A 20427-nucleotide genomic window follows, 5' to 3' on the forward strand; every position below is an offset into this window, starting at 1 on the left:
AATTCATTTAGCAGTGAAATGGCAAAAGCAGATAACTGTCTTAGAAGGGAACAGATATCTCTCTTCTGATTTTAGGGGCAAGCTTTTAGTCTTTTAAGTGTGATGTTAGCTGACGTTTTTCATAGATGGCTTTATCAGATTGAGGAAGTTCCCTTCAATTCATAGAGAATGCATCTTTTTTCACCCTTTTTCTGTTAACTTTTGTGATCAATATTTAATTGGATTATTTAGAGGTGTTTTATCTAGTCTGTTTATCTTCTAATTTCTTTTTTCCTCCTAGTCTTTCTTAATTGGAATATTTAGTAATAAAGTCATTTCAAGTATATTTGGATTTAAATCTGCCATCTTATTTTGTCTTCCCTGTTTTCCCACCTTCCCTTCCCCTACTTCTTTTCTTCTTTAAAGCTGCATTCTTTTGTTGGTCTCAGCAAGAAATATTGGACTGGGAGATTTGTAGCATATCGATGATGTTATTGTCATGAAAATGGATTAAATCACCCAGGGAGAAAGGGAAAATACAGTATCAGAGATGAAGATTGAACTTAGCAGCAGACTAAACACAGAAGAGGATAGAATCTATATATTTGAAGGCAAGTCAATAGAAATCATCTAAACTGAAATTGAAAGAAAACACTAAAAAAAAAAAAACAAACCCAAACAAACAGAACAGAATATCTAAAATCAGTGGGGTAATAGTTTAATGCAGTATTTTTAAAATCCTATTAGGAAAAAGTAGAGATAATGACTGAGAAGTTTTTTCTTTTTTAGTGGGACATAAAATAAAAAGTGGGACATTTTAAAAACAAATGAAGTACATGATAAAATGATCTCAGGCCCTTGGGAAGAAGAAAATTCAAACTTCTCTGGAACAACTTAGGCCTCAAAGAACTCCTATAAAGGGAATTTACCTGATGGTGCAGTGGCGCTTTCACTGCTATAGCGCAGATTCAGTCCCTGAATGGGGAACTAAAATCTTGCTAGTCACACACATGAAAAAAAGAACTCCTAAATAAAGCTCCCCCAAATAAGAGATCATAGTCAGATCATAAATCCAACTGAGAAACTAGACACTATGGACTAGAATGAATGAAGAAAAAAAGAGACGGGTCAGACCTCTTTAAGATTTAAGATACTAAAATTGTAAGCACAGATTAAAGCATGTAAGACAAGCATATTTAGTATGTTTAAGAATAAATCGGGCTCTTTCAACCATCTTGGACTCTGGAGGCTTGCTGGAAATAGGACTTCTAAAACAACAAATATGTCTGGAAGGTTGTGGTCTGAGGCCATTTTTGCTGTCTATAAGCGAGGTCTATGGAACCAGAGGGAACCACACAACTCTCCTAAAAATGGAAGGTGTGTATGCTTGAGATGAAACTGAATTCTATCTAGGCAAGAGATGTGCTTATGTGTGCAAAGCAAAGAACAACTCACTAACTCCTGGTGGAAAACCTAACAAAACCAGAGTAATCTGGGGAAGGATAATTTACACTCATGGAAACAGTGACATGGTTCATACCAGTTCCAAAACCATCTTTCCTGCTAAGGCCATTGGATCCGGAATCTGTGTGATGCTGTTACCCTTTGAGGATTTAAACTTATTGAAAAATAAATAAAGTGGATTTGTTTAAAAAAATTTTTAAAAAAGGAATTCAGATTATGAGTAAGGAAGGGCCTGAGACTTAAGGGGAAGATTTAATAGCATTTTACACAAAGTTGAATTTTGAATTGTAACACATCTGAAGAATGTGGCAAAAGTGGAGAGAGGGAGGGCAAGAAAAGGAGAAATGGAAAATACATGAAAAAAATTGAGTTATATGATAAAGAATGTAAAACTAATGTGTTTAGATAGAGTTCCAGAATGAAAGAAAAATGGCAGAGGCAGTGTTCAAAGAAGAGATCCCAGAATTTGATGAAAGACACAACTCACATATTCGGGAAGCCTAATGAATCTCTGGAGCAAGATAAAAAAGAAAGTGTACACATAGATACATCCTGATAAAACTGTACAATATCAAACAAAAGACAGTCTTTGAAGAACTGTTACAGTAACAAGGAAATCAGAATACAGTGTCCTGTTATTGATGCAATCTAATGGAATGTTGAATATGCTCAGAACAAACAACCATCAATCTATAATTGTATACCCAGCAAAAATATCTTTAAGAATAAAGATTAAAAATAAATTTTCAGATTAAAAAAATCCATTTGCTAGCAAAAGACTATCTAAAAGAAATTTCAGAGAAAGTACTTAGGAAAGAAGGAATGTGGTTCCCATTGAAAGACTTGAGATACAATAATCTCTTGTAATCAATATGCTTTTGCAGCCACCATTGCTAGAAGATGGATTCCACTTGGCACTTCTTTGTACTGCTCACTTTTGAATCAAAGTCTTATGTAAAATACATTTCATAGGAAGAGATGGTAGATCATATGTCTTCACCTTAATTTTAAGGAAAATTGGGCAAGTGACCTTTCTGACTTCTTTCTGGGAAACCAGCACTGATAAGGAAGAATATCCACAAATTGCTTTTAGCCAGACAACATGAAGTAGTCCAGGAAGCTTAGAGAAAACTAGTGAGAAGGACTGAAGAGGGGAAAAAATCATAATGTGCCACATTATTCATGTTTCAGTCTTAACTAGTCTGTTCAAACTAGTTTAGTACTGGCCTTACACAAAACATAGCAACCTTTTCTTGCTTACTAATTAAGTAGCTCAACTTGAATAGTTGTAGAGAGATGTTAGATGATAGAGATGTTTTGAAAGTGTCCAAAAGATACTAAACTGAATAAAAAACTGATTGTAGAACCTTTGCAATGAGATTTATCTTTAGGTCTGTTAACTAGAAGGAGCTGCTCATGAGAGTAATGGCACCTACTCTGCTATAAAAGGCTAGCAAAGCAATCATGTTACCATTCCTTTCCCCTTCTCACTCTTCTGTATTACCTTATAGCAAATGAATTAAGCCACTTGCTTTGATCTCTTTTTAAGTGGAACTGCTGAGTCAAACCAGACCACCTCTTTTTGCCAGTCCCCACAGTTTTCAGCCAAAACCTCATTAAGACTAATGTAAAACCAGCATATCTGTGTTGGCTTTTCAAACTTACCAGTGCCACTTATTTGGAGAATAATCTTGTTATGTTTAAGTCCATAGCTGGCCACAAACTCAAGTAAAGTTTTCTAATATAAAGTCTAAAAACTTGAACATTAATAGTCATTCCAACTTCTTTTGGTTAGTAATTTGCCTGGCATATCTTTTTCTGTCCTTTAACTTTCAAAGTCCTCATAGGGATATCTCTTCTAATCAGCATGTAGTTAAATTTTTCTGACAGTTTATTTTAGTGCATTTACATTTCTTGTGATTACTTGTAAGTCTGTTTCTTAGATCTTTTTACTTTCTATATTCCTAATTTTTCTGTGTTTTGTTGGCCTGTATTACCTTTATAAAACTGAAGTTTTCTTAATCTTCCCCCCTTTAGTATTCCTCAGTTCAGTTCAGTCACTCAGTCGTGTCCAACTCTTTGTGACCCCATGGACTGCAGCACGCCAGGCCTCCCTGTCCATCACCAACTCCCGGAGTTTATTCAGACTCATGTCCATTGAGTCGGTGATGCCATCCAACCATCTCATCCTCTGTCTAGGTTGGTCATAACTTTTCTTCCAAGGAGTAAACGTCTTTTAATTTCATGGCTGCAGTCACCATCTGCAGTGATTTTGGAGCCCAAGAAAATAAAGTCTGCCACTGTTTCCACTGTTTCTCCATCTATTTGCCATGAAGTGATGGGGACTGGATGCCATGATCTTTGTTTTCTGAATGTTGAGCTTTAAGCCAACTTTTTTACTCTCCTTTCTCTCTTTCTAATAATGATCTTTGAAATTTTAATACAAATAATGCTTAATTTAACAAAGTCTAAAGTTCAGTTCAGTCACTCAGTTGTGTCCAACTGTTTGTGACCCCATGGACTGCAGCACACCAGGCTTCCCTGTCCATCAGCAACTCCTGGAGCTTGCTCAAACTCATGTCCATCAAGTCAGTGATGCCATCCAACCATTTCATCCTCTGTCGTCCCCTTTTCCTCCCACTTTCAGTCTTTCCCAGCATCAGGGTGTTTTCCAGTGAGCCAGTTCTTTGCATCAGGTGACCAAAGTATTGGAGTTTCAGCTTCAACATCAGTCCTTCCAAAGAACATTCAGGGCTGATTTCCTTTCGGATGGACTGGTTGGATCTCCTTGCAGTCCAAGGGACTCTCAAGAGTCTTCTCCAACACCACAACTCAAAAGCATCAATTCTTCGGCGCTCAGCTTTCTTTATAGTCCAACTCTCACATCCATACATGACTACTGGAAAAACCTTTGCTTTGACTAGATGGGCCTTTGTTGGCAAAGTAATGTCTCTGCTTTTTAATTTGCTGTCTAGGTTGGTCATAGCTTTTCCTCCAAGGAGCAAGCGTCTTTTAATTTCATGGCTGCAGTCAACATCTGTAGTGATTTTGAGCCCAGGAAAATGAAGTCTGTCACTGTTTCCATTGTCTCCCCATCTGTTTGCCACGAACTGATGGGACCAGATGCCATAATCTTACTTTTCTGAATTTTGAGTTTTAAGCCAACTTTTTCACTCTCCTCTTTCACTTTCATCAAGAGGCTCTTTAGTTCTTCTTCACTTTCTGCCAGAAGGGTGGGGTCATCTGCATATCTGAGGTTATTGATATTTCTCTTGGAGTCTTGATTCCAGCTTGTGCTTCATCCAGCCCAGCATTTCTCATGATGTACTCTACATATAAGTTAAATAAGCAGGGTGGCACTGTACAGCCTTAAAGTACTCCTTTCCCAATTTGGGATCAGTCTGTTGTTCCATGTCCAGTTCTAACTTGCTTACTGACCTGCATTCAGATTTCTCAAGAGGCAGGTCAGGTGGTCTGGTATTCCCATCTCTTTAAGAATTTTCCACAGTTGGTTCCAAGTGATCCACACAGTCAAAGGCTTTGGCATAGTCAATAAAGCAGAAGTAGATGTTTTTCTGGAACTCCCTTGCTTTTTCGATGATCCAGTGGATGTTGGCAATTTGATCTCTGGTTCCTCTGCCTTTTCTGAATCCAGCTTGAACATCTGGAAGTTCATGGTTCACGTACTGTTGAAGCCTGGCTTGGGGAATTTTGACCATTACTTTATTAGTGTGTGCTGCTGCTGCTAAGTTGCTTCAGTGGTGTGTGTGAGATGAGTGCAATTGTGCGATAGTTTGAACATTCTTTGGCATTGCCTTTCCTTGGGATTAGGATGGAAACTGACCTTTTCCAGTCCTGTGGCCACTGCTGGTTTTCCAGATTTTTTAGCATATTGAGTGCAGCACTTCCACAGCATCATATTTGTATTTGTAACAGTCTGCTAAATCAATGTCATGACCCACTAGTGGGTCACAATCTATGATTTCAAAAATTCTGCTTTAAGAAGGTCCTTTTTAATGAATCTCTTGGTAAATTCTCTTTTTATCTAGAAATGCCTTGATCATTTCTAAAAAAATTTTCTTTTGGTATACAGTTGAAAATGTTTTATCTCACACTGAAGCATACTATTTTCTATCTTTTAATTGCTTTTGAATCTGCTATCAGTATGATTATGGGTGATCCTTAATTTTTTTCTGGGTAGTTTTATGATTTCGTTGTCTTTAATCCCATAACTTTCAGTTTCACTAGCATGTATTAGGTGCTTATTTTTTATTTAACCTGTGTGGTTTACCTTGTGCTTTGTGTACCTGTGAAATCCTGTCTTATCACTTCTGAAAATTTTTCAGCTTTTATGTCAGTTCAACCTACCATGAAACTCATCCTTTTAAATTGTACAGTTCAGTGCTTTTTAGTATATTCCACAAGGTCATGCAGCTATTGCTGCAGTCTAATTCCAGAACATTTTCACCACCCCTGCTTTATCTATTTTGAGCTGTTTCTTGACTGTCTTTAAACCTATCCCCTAAATAGTTAATGCATTTAAAATTTTTTTGCAGTTAGGTTTTTCAGTTGTAAAAATCTCATTTGGTTCTTTCTGCAATTTGCATAGTTTTTTGGTTTTGTTGTTTTTTATAATAGTGTTTTGTTTGCTCATATTTGTAACTCCATTTTATATTTTAAACATTTTATAATTACTTTATATTCTATAATAGAATATTCCAAAATCTGAGTTCTTGGAGGCTTAAATCTGTTGCTTATTTTTTGTGACTCTTGCTTTTGATAGATTTATTTCCTCTTATGTGTGTACTAATCTTTGATTATAACTCCTATTTTGCTGTTCCTAATCTAGGGGAAAATTTGGGACCAAAATTGAGGATGCGTTCTGAGAACATTTTTTATCCCTTCTGCCAAGACCCAGAGATGCTGAAATTTCCAGCCCACTTCCAGGCTCTTTTCCTTGTTAGTGAGGCTTCTCAGGTTTAGCTGCACCACCTTGCTCAAAACTCAAGCACCGTTGTCACCCATATGTCCTAAGGCGAGCGAGCCCTTGCCTATTACAGCCCTAATTTCAGTTTCAGATCATAGCTGATTTAAATTTTGTTTTGTTTTTTTTTTCTTCTTTGATTGCCCCTTTTGGGATTTACTTTTCTTTCTATGGTTCCTGCAATACAGTGAAAATTGTGTTTTATGTCGTCTGGTTGGTTAAGGGGCTTTTAGCCAGGAATAGGAGTAGGGGATGCCACAGTATCTAGTCCACCAGACTGCCAAAAGCGAAGGTGAAATTAAGTTCTTTGGACTTTTGTTTATTTGAAGACAGCTCTTAGTGTAACCACACACTAGTTACCCTACCAAATTGCTACTTGTGTTCTATCTGACTTTAACTGGTACCATTAAATATTATGAAAAGCCCTTTTTCTCTCTTCCAATAAGACTACTTTTTAATAAAATTCGCCAAGTTCATTTTTTTTGTTTTATTTTGTGGTTCCTGTAGGATTATGTTGACAAAGAGAAGGCCATTGCCAAAGCACTGGAAGACCTTAGAGCCAACTTTTACTGTGAACTCTGTGATAAGCAGTATCAGAAACACCAGGAATTTGACAACCATATCAACTCCTATGATCATGCACACAAGCAGGTGAGGAATAGTTAATTTCTAAAAAAGAAAAAGATACGTTATTTGTTGTTATAAATTTTAAACTCTATGAGAATACTCCCCCAAACTTGTTGACTGGGGTTTCTTTTATCTGCCTGTCTTTATCTGAGGTCATCTGACTGACTTGATTTTTTTTCAGTGACAGAAGTCCTGACATAGACCTCATCCTTCTAAGATTGTAGAGTGAAGAATTGTGAGCTTCATGCATAAAATTTTTGGCTTTGAATGGTTTCTAAATTTGTATTTAGTTTGATAATTCAGCTAAGGATCATTGGGAGCTTTTTTCCAGTTCTCCCTGTTCCTGAACTTGTTAAACTTTGAACAGTTATCTCAGGCTTTGGTCATTTCATCTTCTGTTATCTAAGAATTCATGCTGTGTTGGGTATTTCCTATCAGTAAGTCATTTTGTTACTTGGTATACCTTGGAAGATAGATAAATCTTGAAAAGAGAAATAAAGTTAGATGCTATTTTAACTTTAACAAAAAATTCTGATGCTGCATGTTGAAGAGCTTGCTGAAAAACAAATTACACCTTCTTTATGGCCTTTTTTCTCTCTTCCATTCATTGATTTAGAAAAGTAAATTATTCCTAACTAGTTACCAGCATAAAGAAGGTGGCATTAATTCCCTTGGGAAATTTTAGAAGAAGGAAATGAGTCCTTAAACCTGTAGGACAATTTTGAGACATTTGATCGTAGGTGACTTTAGCAAAACTTGCCAGGTCTTTGGGGGCACAGTGGTTGTATTTGATAAATTTGTAAGATGTATGAGCATTGCTGAAATGCTCTTATAAGCTAGACATTTTGAACCGTTTTTCTAATCTTTGCTTCATTTTCCAACCAACCATTTCAGTGCACGTAAAAGGCAAGCTTTGACCAAGTTTTCTTTTACTAGCATAGGAATACTTTATAAGCTAGTTGTGGTCTTCCACTTTTTTGCAGCAATCTTTTCCATAGTTAACCACACCTAACCAGTTTAAGATTTAAGAATCTTTCATTAATAGAGTTGTATGGAAGACAACTTTTCAACTTTATATGCAACTTTAGACATTGTTTTAATATATTGTCAGCTCTGCTTGATCTAAGGAAGAGAAAACTAGAGAGCATATATATGGACAAGATATATTAGCAGTTACCTTACTATTTCAAAGAATCAAGAAAGACAAATGTAACAGTGACTGTTGCATCCGATTTATTGCATCCAAATTATTGTATCCAATAATTTTTCTCAGCTTTTCGGTGTGTGTGTAAGTCAAATTTGGGAGTTTTTTGTTTTTGTTTTGTTTTCTGGAGTTAACAAAGACATTTAGCATCTAAATATATGTCTACTATTTTGGGCTCATGAGAATTTCTTTAAGAAATTTCTTTAAGAATTGTATTTGATAAATGAATAGTTACATGTATATGTATAACTAAATCATTTTGCTGTTTACTTAAAACTAATGCATTACAAATTAACTATACGCCAATATAAAATAAATTTTTTTTAAAAAATTAAGACTCCAGAAGAAACTTTAGACACCAAAAGAACATTAAGAAAGATTACATTTGTAGTTGATAAGAAGTTTCTCGACTTCCCTTTCTTAGAAAAAAATGAATGAGGAAGTATGATTCAAACTTGAATCATGTGTTGACTTGCTTTATATAACGGGAAAAAATTCTGTCAGAGCAAAACAGTTTGGCAGATTAAATCTGAGATAACTACAAAACTAATAAAATTCGCATTGACAACAATTAAAGTGATGATGATTTTTAGTGATGTGCTCTCAGTTTGAGAATAGTAAAATTATTATAGCTCTGGTTCATTTGAATTTCACATATTTATTCTCTTGTGCACCTTGTGTGGACTCAGTTCTCTCACCACTTTTCTCTTCTTTTGTGATTCTTCACCTGGGGAGATTTTGTCTCCCGGGGGACACTTGGCAATGTCTGGAGACATCTTTGATTATCACAATAAGAGAGATGGTGTTAATGGCACCTAGTGAGTAGAGTCTAAGGGTGCTGCTAAACATCCTACAGTTCACAGAAAAGCTCCTTGTAACAAAGAATCTGGCCCAGAATATTGATCAGTAGTGCTGAGGTTGAGAAACTCTGTTCTCTTAGAACTATTGAAAAACTTTCAAGTACCCATGATACTGTGTGACCTTTGTTTGATACAGACCAGTTTCTGTCATTTTAAGCCCCTAGTTATGTTGTAAACATTTATACTGTTTTCATCTCAGTGATCTCAGATATATTCATGTATTACTCTGTTTTAGAGTATCATCAAAATGAAAGTAAAAAATTAAGGATGTCTTATATTGAATTACCTTATCCATTAATATAGAATATATCTGTGATTCCTGGTCTGGCAAAAAAATCTAGCTGGTATGATTAATGAATGTATGTAAGTTGATTTCTTCATCTTAATCAAAAACCCATCTTAGGTATAAAACAAAGAACAGATGAAGTCTAAGTTTGTTATTATAGTTCTTTTTCCTGCCTTTAGGATTTCGAAGGAGACTTTAATTGATCTTGGTACAAAACAGCTAAATAACTCCTAAGAGGAGGAGATAGGTCCTATTTTTCATTCCTCTTTGATGGACATGAACTTACCATACAAATGGACCTACCATTTTCCAAATTTATGCTCTAAAATCATAGACACCCTGTCTTGTCTTCCAGGCAGGCACACAGGATTATTATGAATCTGAGATAATAGGTAAGTACTTTCAACCCTATATTAGTAATCCCTAGTTTGCATCTTCTGTCAAAGTTACACCATTAAAACTTTCCAGAGAAATAATCTATATGTTAGTGGTAAACTTCCTAGTATAGGTAGGATCCTGAACACACCCTTATCTTTATTAAGCACAAATAATCGCTAGTGGTTAAGAACCTGCCTGCCAATGCAGGAGACATAAGAGACACGGGTTTGATCCTTGGGTTGGGAAGATCCTCTGGAGAAGAATGGCTATCCACTCCAGTATTCTTGCCTGGAGAATCCCATGAGCAGAGGAGCCTTGTGGGCTATAGTCCATAGGGTCGTGAAGAGTTAGAGACGACTGAAGCAATTTTGCGTGCACACACACACAATGTCTCAAAAAGGATCTATTTGGTCACCTTCATTTGTGGTGATTTTTGTAATCCTCCCCACCTCCTTGGTGCTATGTACATCTCACTATGCACTAGTTTTTCTCAGTTTTCTAAGATATCTTGTGAAGAGAGTCATTAATACGCAAGTATTAAGACCCAGCTTGATTTTCAGAGATGAAAATCCTAATTAGACATTTTGGCTGTTTTTAGCAGTTTAACACTCTTTAATAGTGATAATTTTGTACATTTTGAGATCTCCAAGGGTAAGCCTTCCTTTTCTTAAGAGGTAATCCAATCTGTGGTTCATTTTTATATAAGTTTCATATGCATGAGTGTTCAATAAACGTTAGTATTCATCTTCTGCCTTTGTTGGCTTAGTTATAAAAGTTAAAGTTGACTGTGAAGCAAAACATTTTTCCATCTCTACCTCTGTGCCTTTTTATTTTGCATAGCTTTTAAAAACACATATCTGCTAATGGATATACAGTAGAAACCATTTTCTTTAGCCTTGCAAGATTTAAATTCCAAACTCCAAAGAATAGTCTCTTTCCCAGAGGTAAATTTGTAGCAGCACAGTGGTCGGTGCATTATTTTAACACTGATATGTTTTAGTTTTGCTTTCTTAGTGCCTTGTTACTCATTCAGGATTCTTCCAGTCTTACTCTTTTATTTGTGCCACTAAGGGGCCCTCCTCACTAGCTTCCAGTACGTAAACTAGAGATCACAAATTCCCCCAGATGCATGCACAATTGACCCTTGAACAACATAGGGTTAGCGGTGCCAACCCTCCATTCAGTCGAAAATCTGAGTATGATTTGTTGTTGGCCCTTCATATCTGAAATTTCTCTCCCTTTGGATGGTTCCATATCTGTGGATTCAACCAACCCCAGATCTGTAGTACTGTAATATTTATTATTGTACTGTAGTATTTACTATTGAAGAAAGTCCACATATCAGTGGATCTGCACAATTCAAACCCATGTTATTCAAGGATCAACTGTGTTTGTCTGGTATTTGTGGTGGTAGTTTTTTCTCCTTTAATTTCAGTTGATTCCCAACATTTTTAAATGAGATGTTACATAATTCAGGTTTTGACTTATCTTGAAAAATTGAAGCTTCTGAGAACATTGGGCCTACATAATCAACGTAACAGTTGGCTAAAGCTGAAAGCTTACCTTCTCTTTAGAAACGCATGTGCTCCTTCTCCAATTATATATATATGATTTCCACTTCATCTTCTCTCTTACATCAACCTGTGATACCTGCCAAATCCCGCTATAAACATTTTTGAGTTTGTGACCCAGGACTATACCTTTCCCTCACCTCCACACAAGCTTCCACAGGTTGTAGTTGATGCTAGGAAAGTAGCACATTGAAAAGACGCCTGCTTGTTCCTGCTTAGTTAGTGTTTGTGTAACTTCCTTGCAGTTTCAAAACCATGTGGTAGTACGATCCAGTTATCAAAATCTGGTACTGTAAAGCAACCTTGAGAAATTGCTTGAACTTGTTCATAGAATCAATATCTCCATCAGAGTAAAGAATGCTTTCAGCCTGCCTCTTCTTCCTGCTAAAATAGCTTCAGTATGAAAACCCCTGTACTGTTCTACTTTAAAAAAAAAAAAAAAGAAATACCAAGGTCTGTTTTAGCTGTAAAAATAATGGTTTCCTGGACTTTGTAAATGACTGAACTAAATTAAATTACTAAACCATTTAAGCCTGTAACAGGTATTAGTGACTTCTCTATTCTGAACTATACAGAGTAGAATCTGTAACTACTACATGATTTAAATTAACTTTGTCTAAGCTGTTGACTTTCTGACAGCATTGCTTGCTCTTAGTTAACTATAGCACCTGGTAATGTGTACCAAAAAACAGAAATGTTCAGAGTTTTCCTCATCTCTCAAAAATAAAATAGGTTCTGAATTGAAGTATTTTCTGAGAAATTGGTGATGGAAGGAATGATCATTTTTGGACTTCACATGGGCTTCATTCAAGTTTGGTGTACTCTCCACTTGAAATTTCACTACTTACTGGTCCAGTTTTTGCCAAGATACATTCAATCCTCTATGCTTGGCACTTCCTACATCAGGACAGTAAGCATACCAAAGCCAGTTGAACCTCTGGCAAGACCACTGCAGATATGAAATGTAACTGTATTCCTTTTTCAGTGCAACTTATATTTAGTGCAGGGGTCACGGTGGATGGGACACAGAAAAGTATCAATAAAAACAAAACTAAAAAGGCAAGGTGAGAAAAGATAATTCTTGGACTAAAGTAAAATGAAAAAGATCATTCTAAGTGAAACCACTAAGATTAGCTACCATGAAGATATTTCATAGCTGCTGTATATTTGAAGTGTTGATAGAAAATTATAAATTAGAAAAATAATAAATTGATTATTGTAAAAATGTGAAAAAGGTTAAGAAAATCATAAAGTATTTATGAATGCCAAAGCTTTATAAATATTGACTTAAAGAGCACAGTTCACTTCTGAAGAGATTTTTCTCTGAGAAGCAAAAGCAAATGTGATGAGAGAGGAATGTATCTCAGAACTTAAGCATATTGTAGTTGTAATTTAATAACCTACAGCAGAGAGGTGAAAATTTTAGGTTCGGTTGTGTTTTGTATTGCTGTGGATGCTCTTTTCTTTGGGACTGTTCTAGTTAATAAAAGAGTGACTTCATTTGGCCAGTCTCCCAAAAATTGAGCATGATTTGAGCCTTTTCACCTGTTAAATCTTACCCACCACCTCTGCTTTTGTTGAAAATAGACTCCTTAAACCCTGCTATCACAGCATAGTTAATCTTGGAAAACTCTGTGTCTGTTCAGGGAAGCTGTCTGCTTTTGTGATCAGGGGTAACCCTAAGCAGACGTTTTCGGCGCTAAGGTTGCTGGTAAACCCTGTATTTTAATACTGTTAGTATGTATTTCTAACTCTGTTCTTCCTTTTGGCACTCAGTTCCAAAGTGAATAAAAGTGATTCTGCCTTATTTACATTCTGTAGCTTTCAGCTGGTTTTCTGCTCCTGTACACATACATTCTTCACAGTGATGCACCATGGGAGATTCTGGCATATGAGGCTATATGTTCTGTTGTAATCTGAAAAGTTAAAGCAACTTCAGGAATGATAAGTTTATGAACAATATTACTGAAAAGAGAACTCTGAACTAGGATGTTGCTGTTTCATTTGCTTTGGGCCTAAGCAGCTCTTCTGAATTATGCTCCTTCAAATGTTACATAGAGGGCAAATCTTTGTTTTCAGATATGATCTCGAGAATTACATAGATATTCTTAAAACTTGTTATCTGCAAAACCACAATGGTATACCATTTCACACCTACTTAGGTTGCCAAAATGAAAGAAATACAGTAAGCGCTAGAAAAGATATGAAGAAATTAGAACTTTTCTACACTGCTAGAGGGGTAATAAAATGGTGCAGCCACTGTGGAAAACAGTTGATAGTTCCTCAGAATGTTAAATATAAAGCTACCATATGACCGATATGTACTCAAGAGAAATAAAAATACGTCCACACGAAAACTTGTACAGGTTTGTTTACAGCAACACTATTCATCATGACCAAAAAGTGGAAACAACTGAAATATCCATTAAGTGATGGATATACAAGATGTGGCAGTCATACAATGAAATGTTATTCAGCAATAAAATAGAATGACTTACTGATAAATACAGCATGCATGAATCTTGAAAATATTATGCTAAGTGGAAGAAGCCAGTCACAAAAAAACCTTACATTGTATGATTTTGTTTATATGAGAAGTTTAGAATAAGCAAATCTATGGGTAATACAGTTTAGGTTTCCACACATCGGGTAGCAAGGGACAGTGAGGAATGAATGCTAGTGGTTGGGTTTTCCTTTGGGGATAATGGAAATATTCTAAAATTAGTGCTGCTGGTGGTACAACTCTGAAAATATACTAATAAACCCACTAAATTTTACACTTTAAATGGATTAATTTTATGATATATGAAATACATATTAATAGAATTATTTTTTAAAACTTCATTATCAAAGTTAACTTTTAGTAGTGATGATGGTGACTTCATGTACATAGATATGTGTGTGTGTGTTTAGGTATGGATGTGTGGAAAATACCTTAAAGTAGTATATACATGATGCTGTTAATACCATACTTTTAAGGCTTTTGCTGAATTTCAGAACATAAATATAATGCCGTGATTTTATGACAGATTAATTTGACATTCACCAAATGATATTAAGTTACTGTGTTTCAGAGTAATTGTGCACAAATTAAGTATTGCCATAAATGACTAATTAGAATTACAGTTACTTAGCCCCCAAAAAATGTATACTTATCTCTTTCCCCTCTGACTTTTTTCAGTATCTGTAATCAGCATTAGTTTTAGTTTTCTGTTACAAAACATTTGGGTTTCTATGTTACTGAATAAAACTCATTTTCATCACTTACTGATATGCACGTGCTAAAAGAGGAATTTACACCTAATGCCCAGTAACTTGGATTTCCTTAACCCTTCAACTTGAATCGTTTTTCCCTGAGTGGTTTACTGCTGAGGCTCTCTGTGTTCTCTGCTGGTCTTTTCCCTCCCTCACTGCACAGTGATTTCCTGGACTGGCTCATCCAGAGGCATCACACACACTGAATCTTGAATTGGCCAAGTAACTGCAGCATGACTGCTCCGGTTTGGGAGAGGAGAGACATTCCTCATTAATGTTCTGTCATTGGAGAGAGGCTGGGAACAGTGGGGAGAAGAGCCATGGATTTAGGGGTATGTGGGATCGTTGACATAATGGAAAGGGAGTAGTTGAAGCTCAAAAAAGGCTGGATTATGTTTGGGCAGAAAAACAGATTGAGTTACAAACAACCACTGCTGCTTTGCTCACTATTTTCCATCTATGTTCATGAAGTCTCCTGTACCATAGATAAGGTGTGTGTGTTGGAGGGTTAGTTATGAAGGAAGACTAAGAGCAGTCTGTCTCCTTGGAGAGAGGGATTGCTGTCTGGTGAGAGAAAGAAATCACAGATAATCTTCTGACCCCAAAGAGATAGAATTCAGTTTCTCTTTAGAATTGCATGTATATTGGAACATAGGATGTTTAGTGGCAATAGAAAATACTCTCTGCCTATTTTCTAATGCCTGAAATTCTCTTCACATGGAAATAACGGTTTTATTATTTAAAGTGCAATAATAGATTTTAAATACTTGAGAAAGATAATAGATTTATTCCTAGTGAAGTATACTCAATCAAATATAAGCTTCTAGCATCAAATTTTGTTGTGGTTCAAGAGAGAAGTGTAGCATCAAAAGATATAAAAAGTATTTTATTAGATTGAGGTCGTTACTATCTTTTGTTGGTAGGGAAAACAGTGTGCAGAAGTCTGTGGCTCATTCATTCCTGGCTCACATACATCACCACTCCTTACTGTTGACACTCCACATTATTAATAACGAGGGCAAGTTTATCACCTGCACTAAAAACCTGGTAAGATATACCAGATTCTCAGTTCCTTGGTTTAATTGTTCAGAGTTGAAAGATAGAGCAGGATTTTGTGTCTGGAGCAGATATTTTTCTGCCAGTACACTGTGGTTTAGCTGGTTTTAAGAACTGGAAATGTCATTTACATTTGAAGTGGTCTTTAGCCCAACTGTGGATGGATATTTTAAGTGCTGGGTTATTTGTTAAGTTCGTCCCTCTACTGGTCTTTTGGGAAATTTAATGGAAATGCCAGCTACCATGTGATTGAAATCAATGAGAAATTATGTTTCCTGCCGCAAGTGTATATACTTTTTTGGACATTTGTTGTTGATTTTTTAGAAAAACAGGATCTTCAAACCCTTTCATTATGAATGGGATTTGGTCTCCTTTCCTTTGAATCAGATATTTTCCAGCTAAAATTGTGTTATATGGCTTAAATTTATATTAATAAACATTAATAGTTCAATAAATACATAAATTTATTCGCAATTTTCTTCAGAAATTATACTTTATAATTTTCAGAGATAATATATAGGACATAGTAGCTTTGGAGTCACCTAAATGATTAATTAGATCCATTCACATTAGACTGTGTGCTAGTTTGAAGGTTTTAACTTGACTTTGTGTGTACAGTATGGAATTTGCTCAGCCTTTGAAAATAGTTTTGGATTGATGACACATCTGTACTTTTTGGTTTCCTTACTGCAACTCTGTCTTCTTTGACAGACAGGTATGTTGCTCCTTTATTCTTGTTTAGAAAAAGTTATCTAAAGTTGAGTTCCCCTCAGAATTCAAGTGGAAAGTAAAAGTACAGGTCACAGGGAGAATTTCATGTGGGTATTTAGTGACAAATGAGCTAAGCTTGGTAGCCTTTTGAAATAAAATAGGCAACTTCGGAAAACTGACTCTGAATTAGGGTCTTATACCTTTATAAAAAATTACTTTTTAGATTGAAAATTGAGAAGTTTCTGGTCAATACCTTTTTTTGCCATTGGTCCAATTCTGTTCAGAAGTTAAGGGGCTTAAAATTCTGACCTTTTGGTTCTCTAAAGAATGAGATTTATGAGAATTCCCTGGCAATGCAGTGGTTAGGACTTGGCACTTTCACTGCCAGTGCCTGGATTCAAACCCTGACTGGGGAACTTAACCTTCTACATGCCAAGCAGTTTGTCCAGACAAAAAAAAGAGTAAGACTTCCTTACTATATAATAGTAATACCTAGGAAAATTATGTTATTTAACTTGACTATGTCTCTAGCCAGAGAAGGCAATGGCACCCCACTCCAGTACTCTTGCCTGGAAAATCCCGTGGATGGAGGAGCCTGGAGGCCAGCAGTCCATGGGGTCGCTGAGGGTCAGACACGACTGAGCAACTTCACTTTAACTTTTCACTTTCATGCACTGGAGAAGGAAATGGCAACCCACTCCAGTGTTCTTGCCTGGAGAATCCCAGGGACAGGGAAGCCTGGTGGGCTGCCGTCTATGGGGTCGCACAGAGTTGAACACGACTGAAGGGACTTAGCATATGTCTCTAGTAAATATAGGAAAATATTTCTTACCAAACTTTCCTACGGATGATAACAAAAAGAAATTGTTGAAAATCAAGGATCCAGTGTTTTAAGCCAAATTATTCACCAGCCACTTACCAGATGCAGTCTGTGGGTTTAGTGCTGCTCCTTAACAATGCAGGGTTGATTATAAAGATAAGCCAAAGTTCCTGCCCCAAATACAGGGGAAGGGGCAGAATTGAACAATTTAGACATAAAAAATGCTTTACATGTATTTATTTTGACACTTAATCTTGTTAGTCTATTGCTATATAGCCCTGTTTTTCTAATGAGGGATTTTGAGTTCAGAGAGGTGAAACTGAAATTTTATACATACTGCCCTTCTGAAAGACAGGAATAAGTAGCCAGACAAAATGATGGTTGCTAGGTGAGCACTGTAACAAAGTGCTAGTAAGACAGTTCAGAAAGAAAAAGAATCCCGTCTTATGTAGAGATCAATAGAAACTTTGTGAGGGGAATTCAGTTTGACCTTGAATAGAAAGAAGAGACTTGGGTTTAGGAATCCATTTTTTACCATCGGAACACCCTTATCTAAGAGACACCTCAAATAGACATTTTGGGTTTGGGAAAGTTGCCAAGTCTTGTCTTTAAGATTTGAGTTAAAATTCTAGGGTTCCAAATTGTCTTTTTAAAACCGCAGACTTGAACATAGAGTTTATAGAGGTGATATAGGAGTGTTGCCTATACCTTGTATAGGATTGGGATTTGCACTTGTTTTATTGATATCATCCTATTTTCTTCCTTCCCTACTTCTAATTATTGTGGTGGGTGGGAATTTGAGATGGGATGTGTTCAGGATGATGTGGAAATAGTCTGTCCCTTGAATTTCAAGTTTGTACCAAGTGGCTGCTGAATGACTGGAAATCATTGACTTGGCCTGGAGACTCAAGACTTTGATAAAATGCTCATTCTTTTAGACAGGGTCCTTTAGTTTGGGAAATAACTCCTAAAAGTGTAAGAGGGAAAGGAATGACTGGGTGTGGGGAGATTTTTCCAGGCCTATGAGGTGGCTGGAGAAAAAACAGTAGAAATGAGAAGAAATATGACATTTTATTTATCTTGGCCAGAGAGTCTGTTAAGTGTTTGGGTCAGGAAAAAAACTAGGTTTGTGGTCTAAAATAATCATTCAGTAGACCTGATAGACTCTCCGTGCCCCATTCTCCTTGGAAGGGGGAATTTGGAATTCATGTTTATTTAAAATAGTTGCTCCTTCATCTTGAAGTGTTTTTTATAAAAAGCTTAATTCTGAGTAGCCAGCCTCAGTAAAACAATTTTGCCAGCCGTCGGTTACTTGAACATCCCCCAAATAAAGGTAAATAAGACTTAACTACTTGTAGACCGCAGTGGTCTCTCCTGAAGTTCTGTAACCATTTTTCCTAAAGGAATGGAGACAGTTCCATGTATCTAGAAGGGATTATTACTGTGTCAGTCTGTGTGTATGTACACATACATGTTTTGTGCAGGTGCTTCCCTCTACTCAAACGTTTTAGAGTTGATGGCTTTGACCCTGATTGTTCAGTATAATAGTTTGCAGAGTCACTAAGAGAGCTTGTGTAGTAATGCTTGCTTTATTTTTTTTCTCTTCCACTCTTGTTTTATTTTTTACTTTTTTTTTCTTTGTGATGTGACATTTTCAGCTGATGTATTGAAAGCAAATCCTTCTAATTTGGGAGCCCAGATCACAAGAGTGAGTTTTTCTACTAGTGTCTTTAGCTGTATATCTTTTTCTGTGTGTGTCTTTCCACCCTTTCCCTCTCCCAATTCAAAAATACTCAAAACACATTTCATAAATATTAGATAAGAAAATTCCTCTGTCTGTTCAGCATCATGCCTTTCCACAAAGCAATGTCCACTTTATATTGGGTCAAATTCCTTTTCTCAATGCTGTTGTAAAAAGCATAGGTTAATGTATGTGTTTTGTTTTGGTTTGTTTGCTTTTATATTATCTAGTGTGTTGAAACTAATTTTAGTCCTGTCTTCACTGCAGATAGACATGTCTGGATTCTTGTCATCAGTGTGTCATAACACTGTTGTTATTTTCTGGTTGTTGTTTTTGTTTTAAGGATAATTATGTATAGTATCTTCTGAGAATAAAAGACCCATTCTTTCATCAGGATTTTAAGTAATAAATTCTTTGGCTTATCTATTCTCCCATCTCATTCCCTGGTGGTTCCTCTTGGGGCCATGAAGGAATGAAAAGCCACACCTATTACTTTCTAATTTCAGCAGACTGACCAGATGAAAGTGGTCAGACTGGTGAGCTCTGAACATGCAAGCATTAGAAGACGGTTTGATTAATTCACAGGAAAACTGTTCATGATGAAAAGAATAGCACCTTTTAATGGTGAAAGCAAAGTAGGCTTTCTATTTGTTAGTCTGATTCAGATAACCTTCCCATGTAAGCTGTACATTGCTTTTTAAGATCTTACACCTGGGTAATTTTCTGTACTGGCTTAACCCCTTTCTGTTCTCTTTGGCTTGTGTTATTACAGTTTAACTCATATTCTATTTGTCTAGTTTTGCATCCTGAAAGAGCAGGTGATTAAATAGTCCCTTTTCTTTTCTCCTAGTGTTCTAAAATTTGTTTGTTGCTTCTGAAATTATTTAATTTTGGCCAATAAAGCAAATGGTATGCTGTCCTAATTAGGAATGCAGATACTCCAGGTGCTTTACCCAGAGTAATCAGCCATTGTGTTTTCAATTACCGTAAGAGAGTACAACAATGTATATTCTACACTATGCTAAAACCATTGATTATGGATAAAAATTCTGAAGGCCTTGCTTTCAGGATCCCCAAGTTATTCTAAATCACCCACTCCCTGTTCCTTTCTTTTGTTACCTCAGAGATTGAAAGATCTCAAGCAGAGAGAGTTTGCTCGAAATGTCTCCTCAAGATCCCGCAAGGATGAGAAGAAACAGGAGAAAGCCCTACGGCGGCTCCACGAGTTGGCAGAGCAAAGAAAACAAGCTGAATGGTGAGGACATTGTCTCTCTTGAGGGCTTACAAATAATTAATAATTTTTAAGATTTAAGAATTTAATAATCCTTTTCTTAAAAAATTAAGGTATAATTGACATATAATCCTTAAATTTTAAATAGATCCTTCTTTCAAGCTAAAAGAATATCTATACTTGGAGTATAATATACTGATTAAGAATATGCACTCCTGGAACTTCCCTGATGGTCCAGTGGTTAAGGGACCATCTGCCTT

General features: G+C 36.2%; 1 protein-coding gene across 9 annotated transcripts in view; it reads left to right on the top strand.

The window, feature by feature from the left end:
- Positions 1-20427, top strand: part of GPATCH8 (G-patch domain containing 8) — a 95329-nt gene that overhangs the window by 64296 nt on the left and 10606 nt on the right. For 8 of the 9 annotated variants that reach the window (XM_044938890.2, XM_025279979.3, XM_025279981.3 and 5 more), the window contains 4 exons: positions 6935-7078; positions 9760-9796; positions 18854-18903; positions 20061-20191. In XM_044938890.2, the coding sequence (XP_044794825.1) occupies positions 6935-7078; positions 9760-9796; positions 18854-18903; positions 20061-20191 (362 nt within the window). The remainder of the gene's footprint in view (positions 1-6934; positions 7079-9759; positions 9797-18853; positions 18904-20060; positions 20192-20427) is intronic. The other variant, XM_025279977.3, reaches the window with a different exon arrangement.

Source organism: Bubalus bubalis, chromosome 3 (assembly GCF_019923935.1).
Source record: "Bubalus bubalis isolate 160015118507 breed Murrah chromosome 3, NDDB_SH_1, whole genome shotgun sequence".
Taxonomy (NCBI): Eukaryota; Metazoa; Chordata; class Mammalia; order Artiodactyla; family Bovidae; genus Bubalus; species Bubalus bubalis.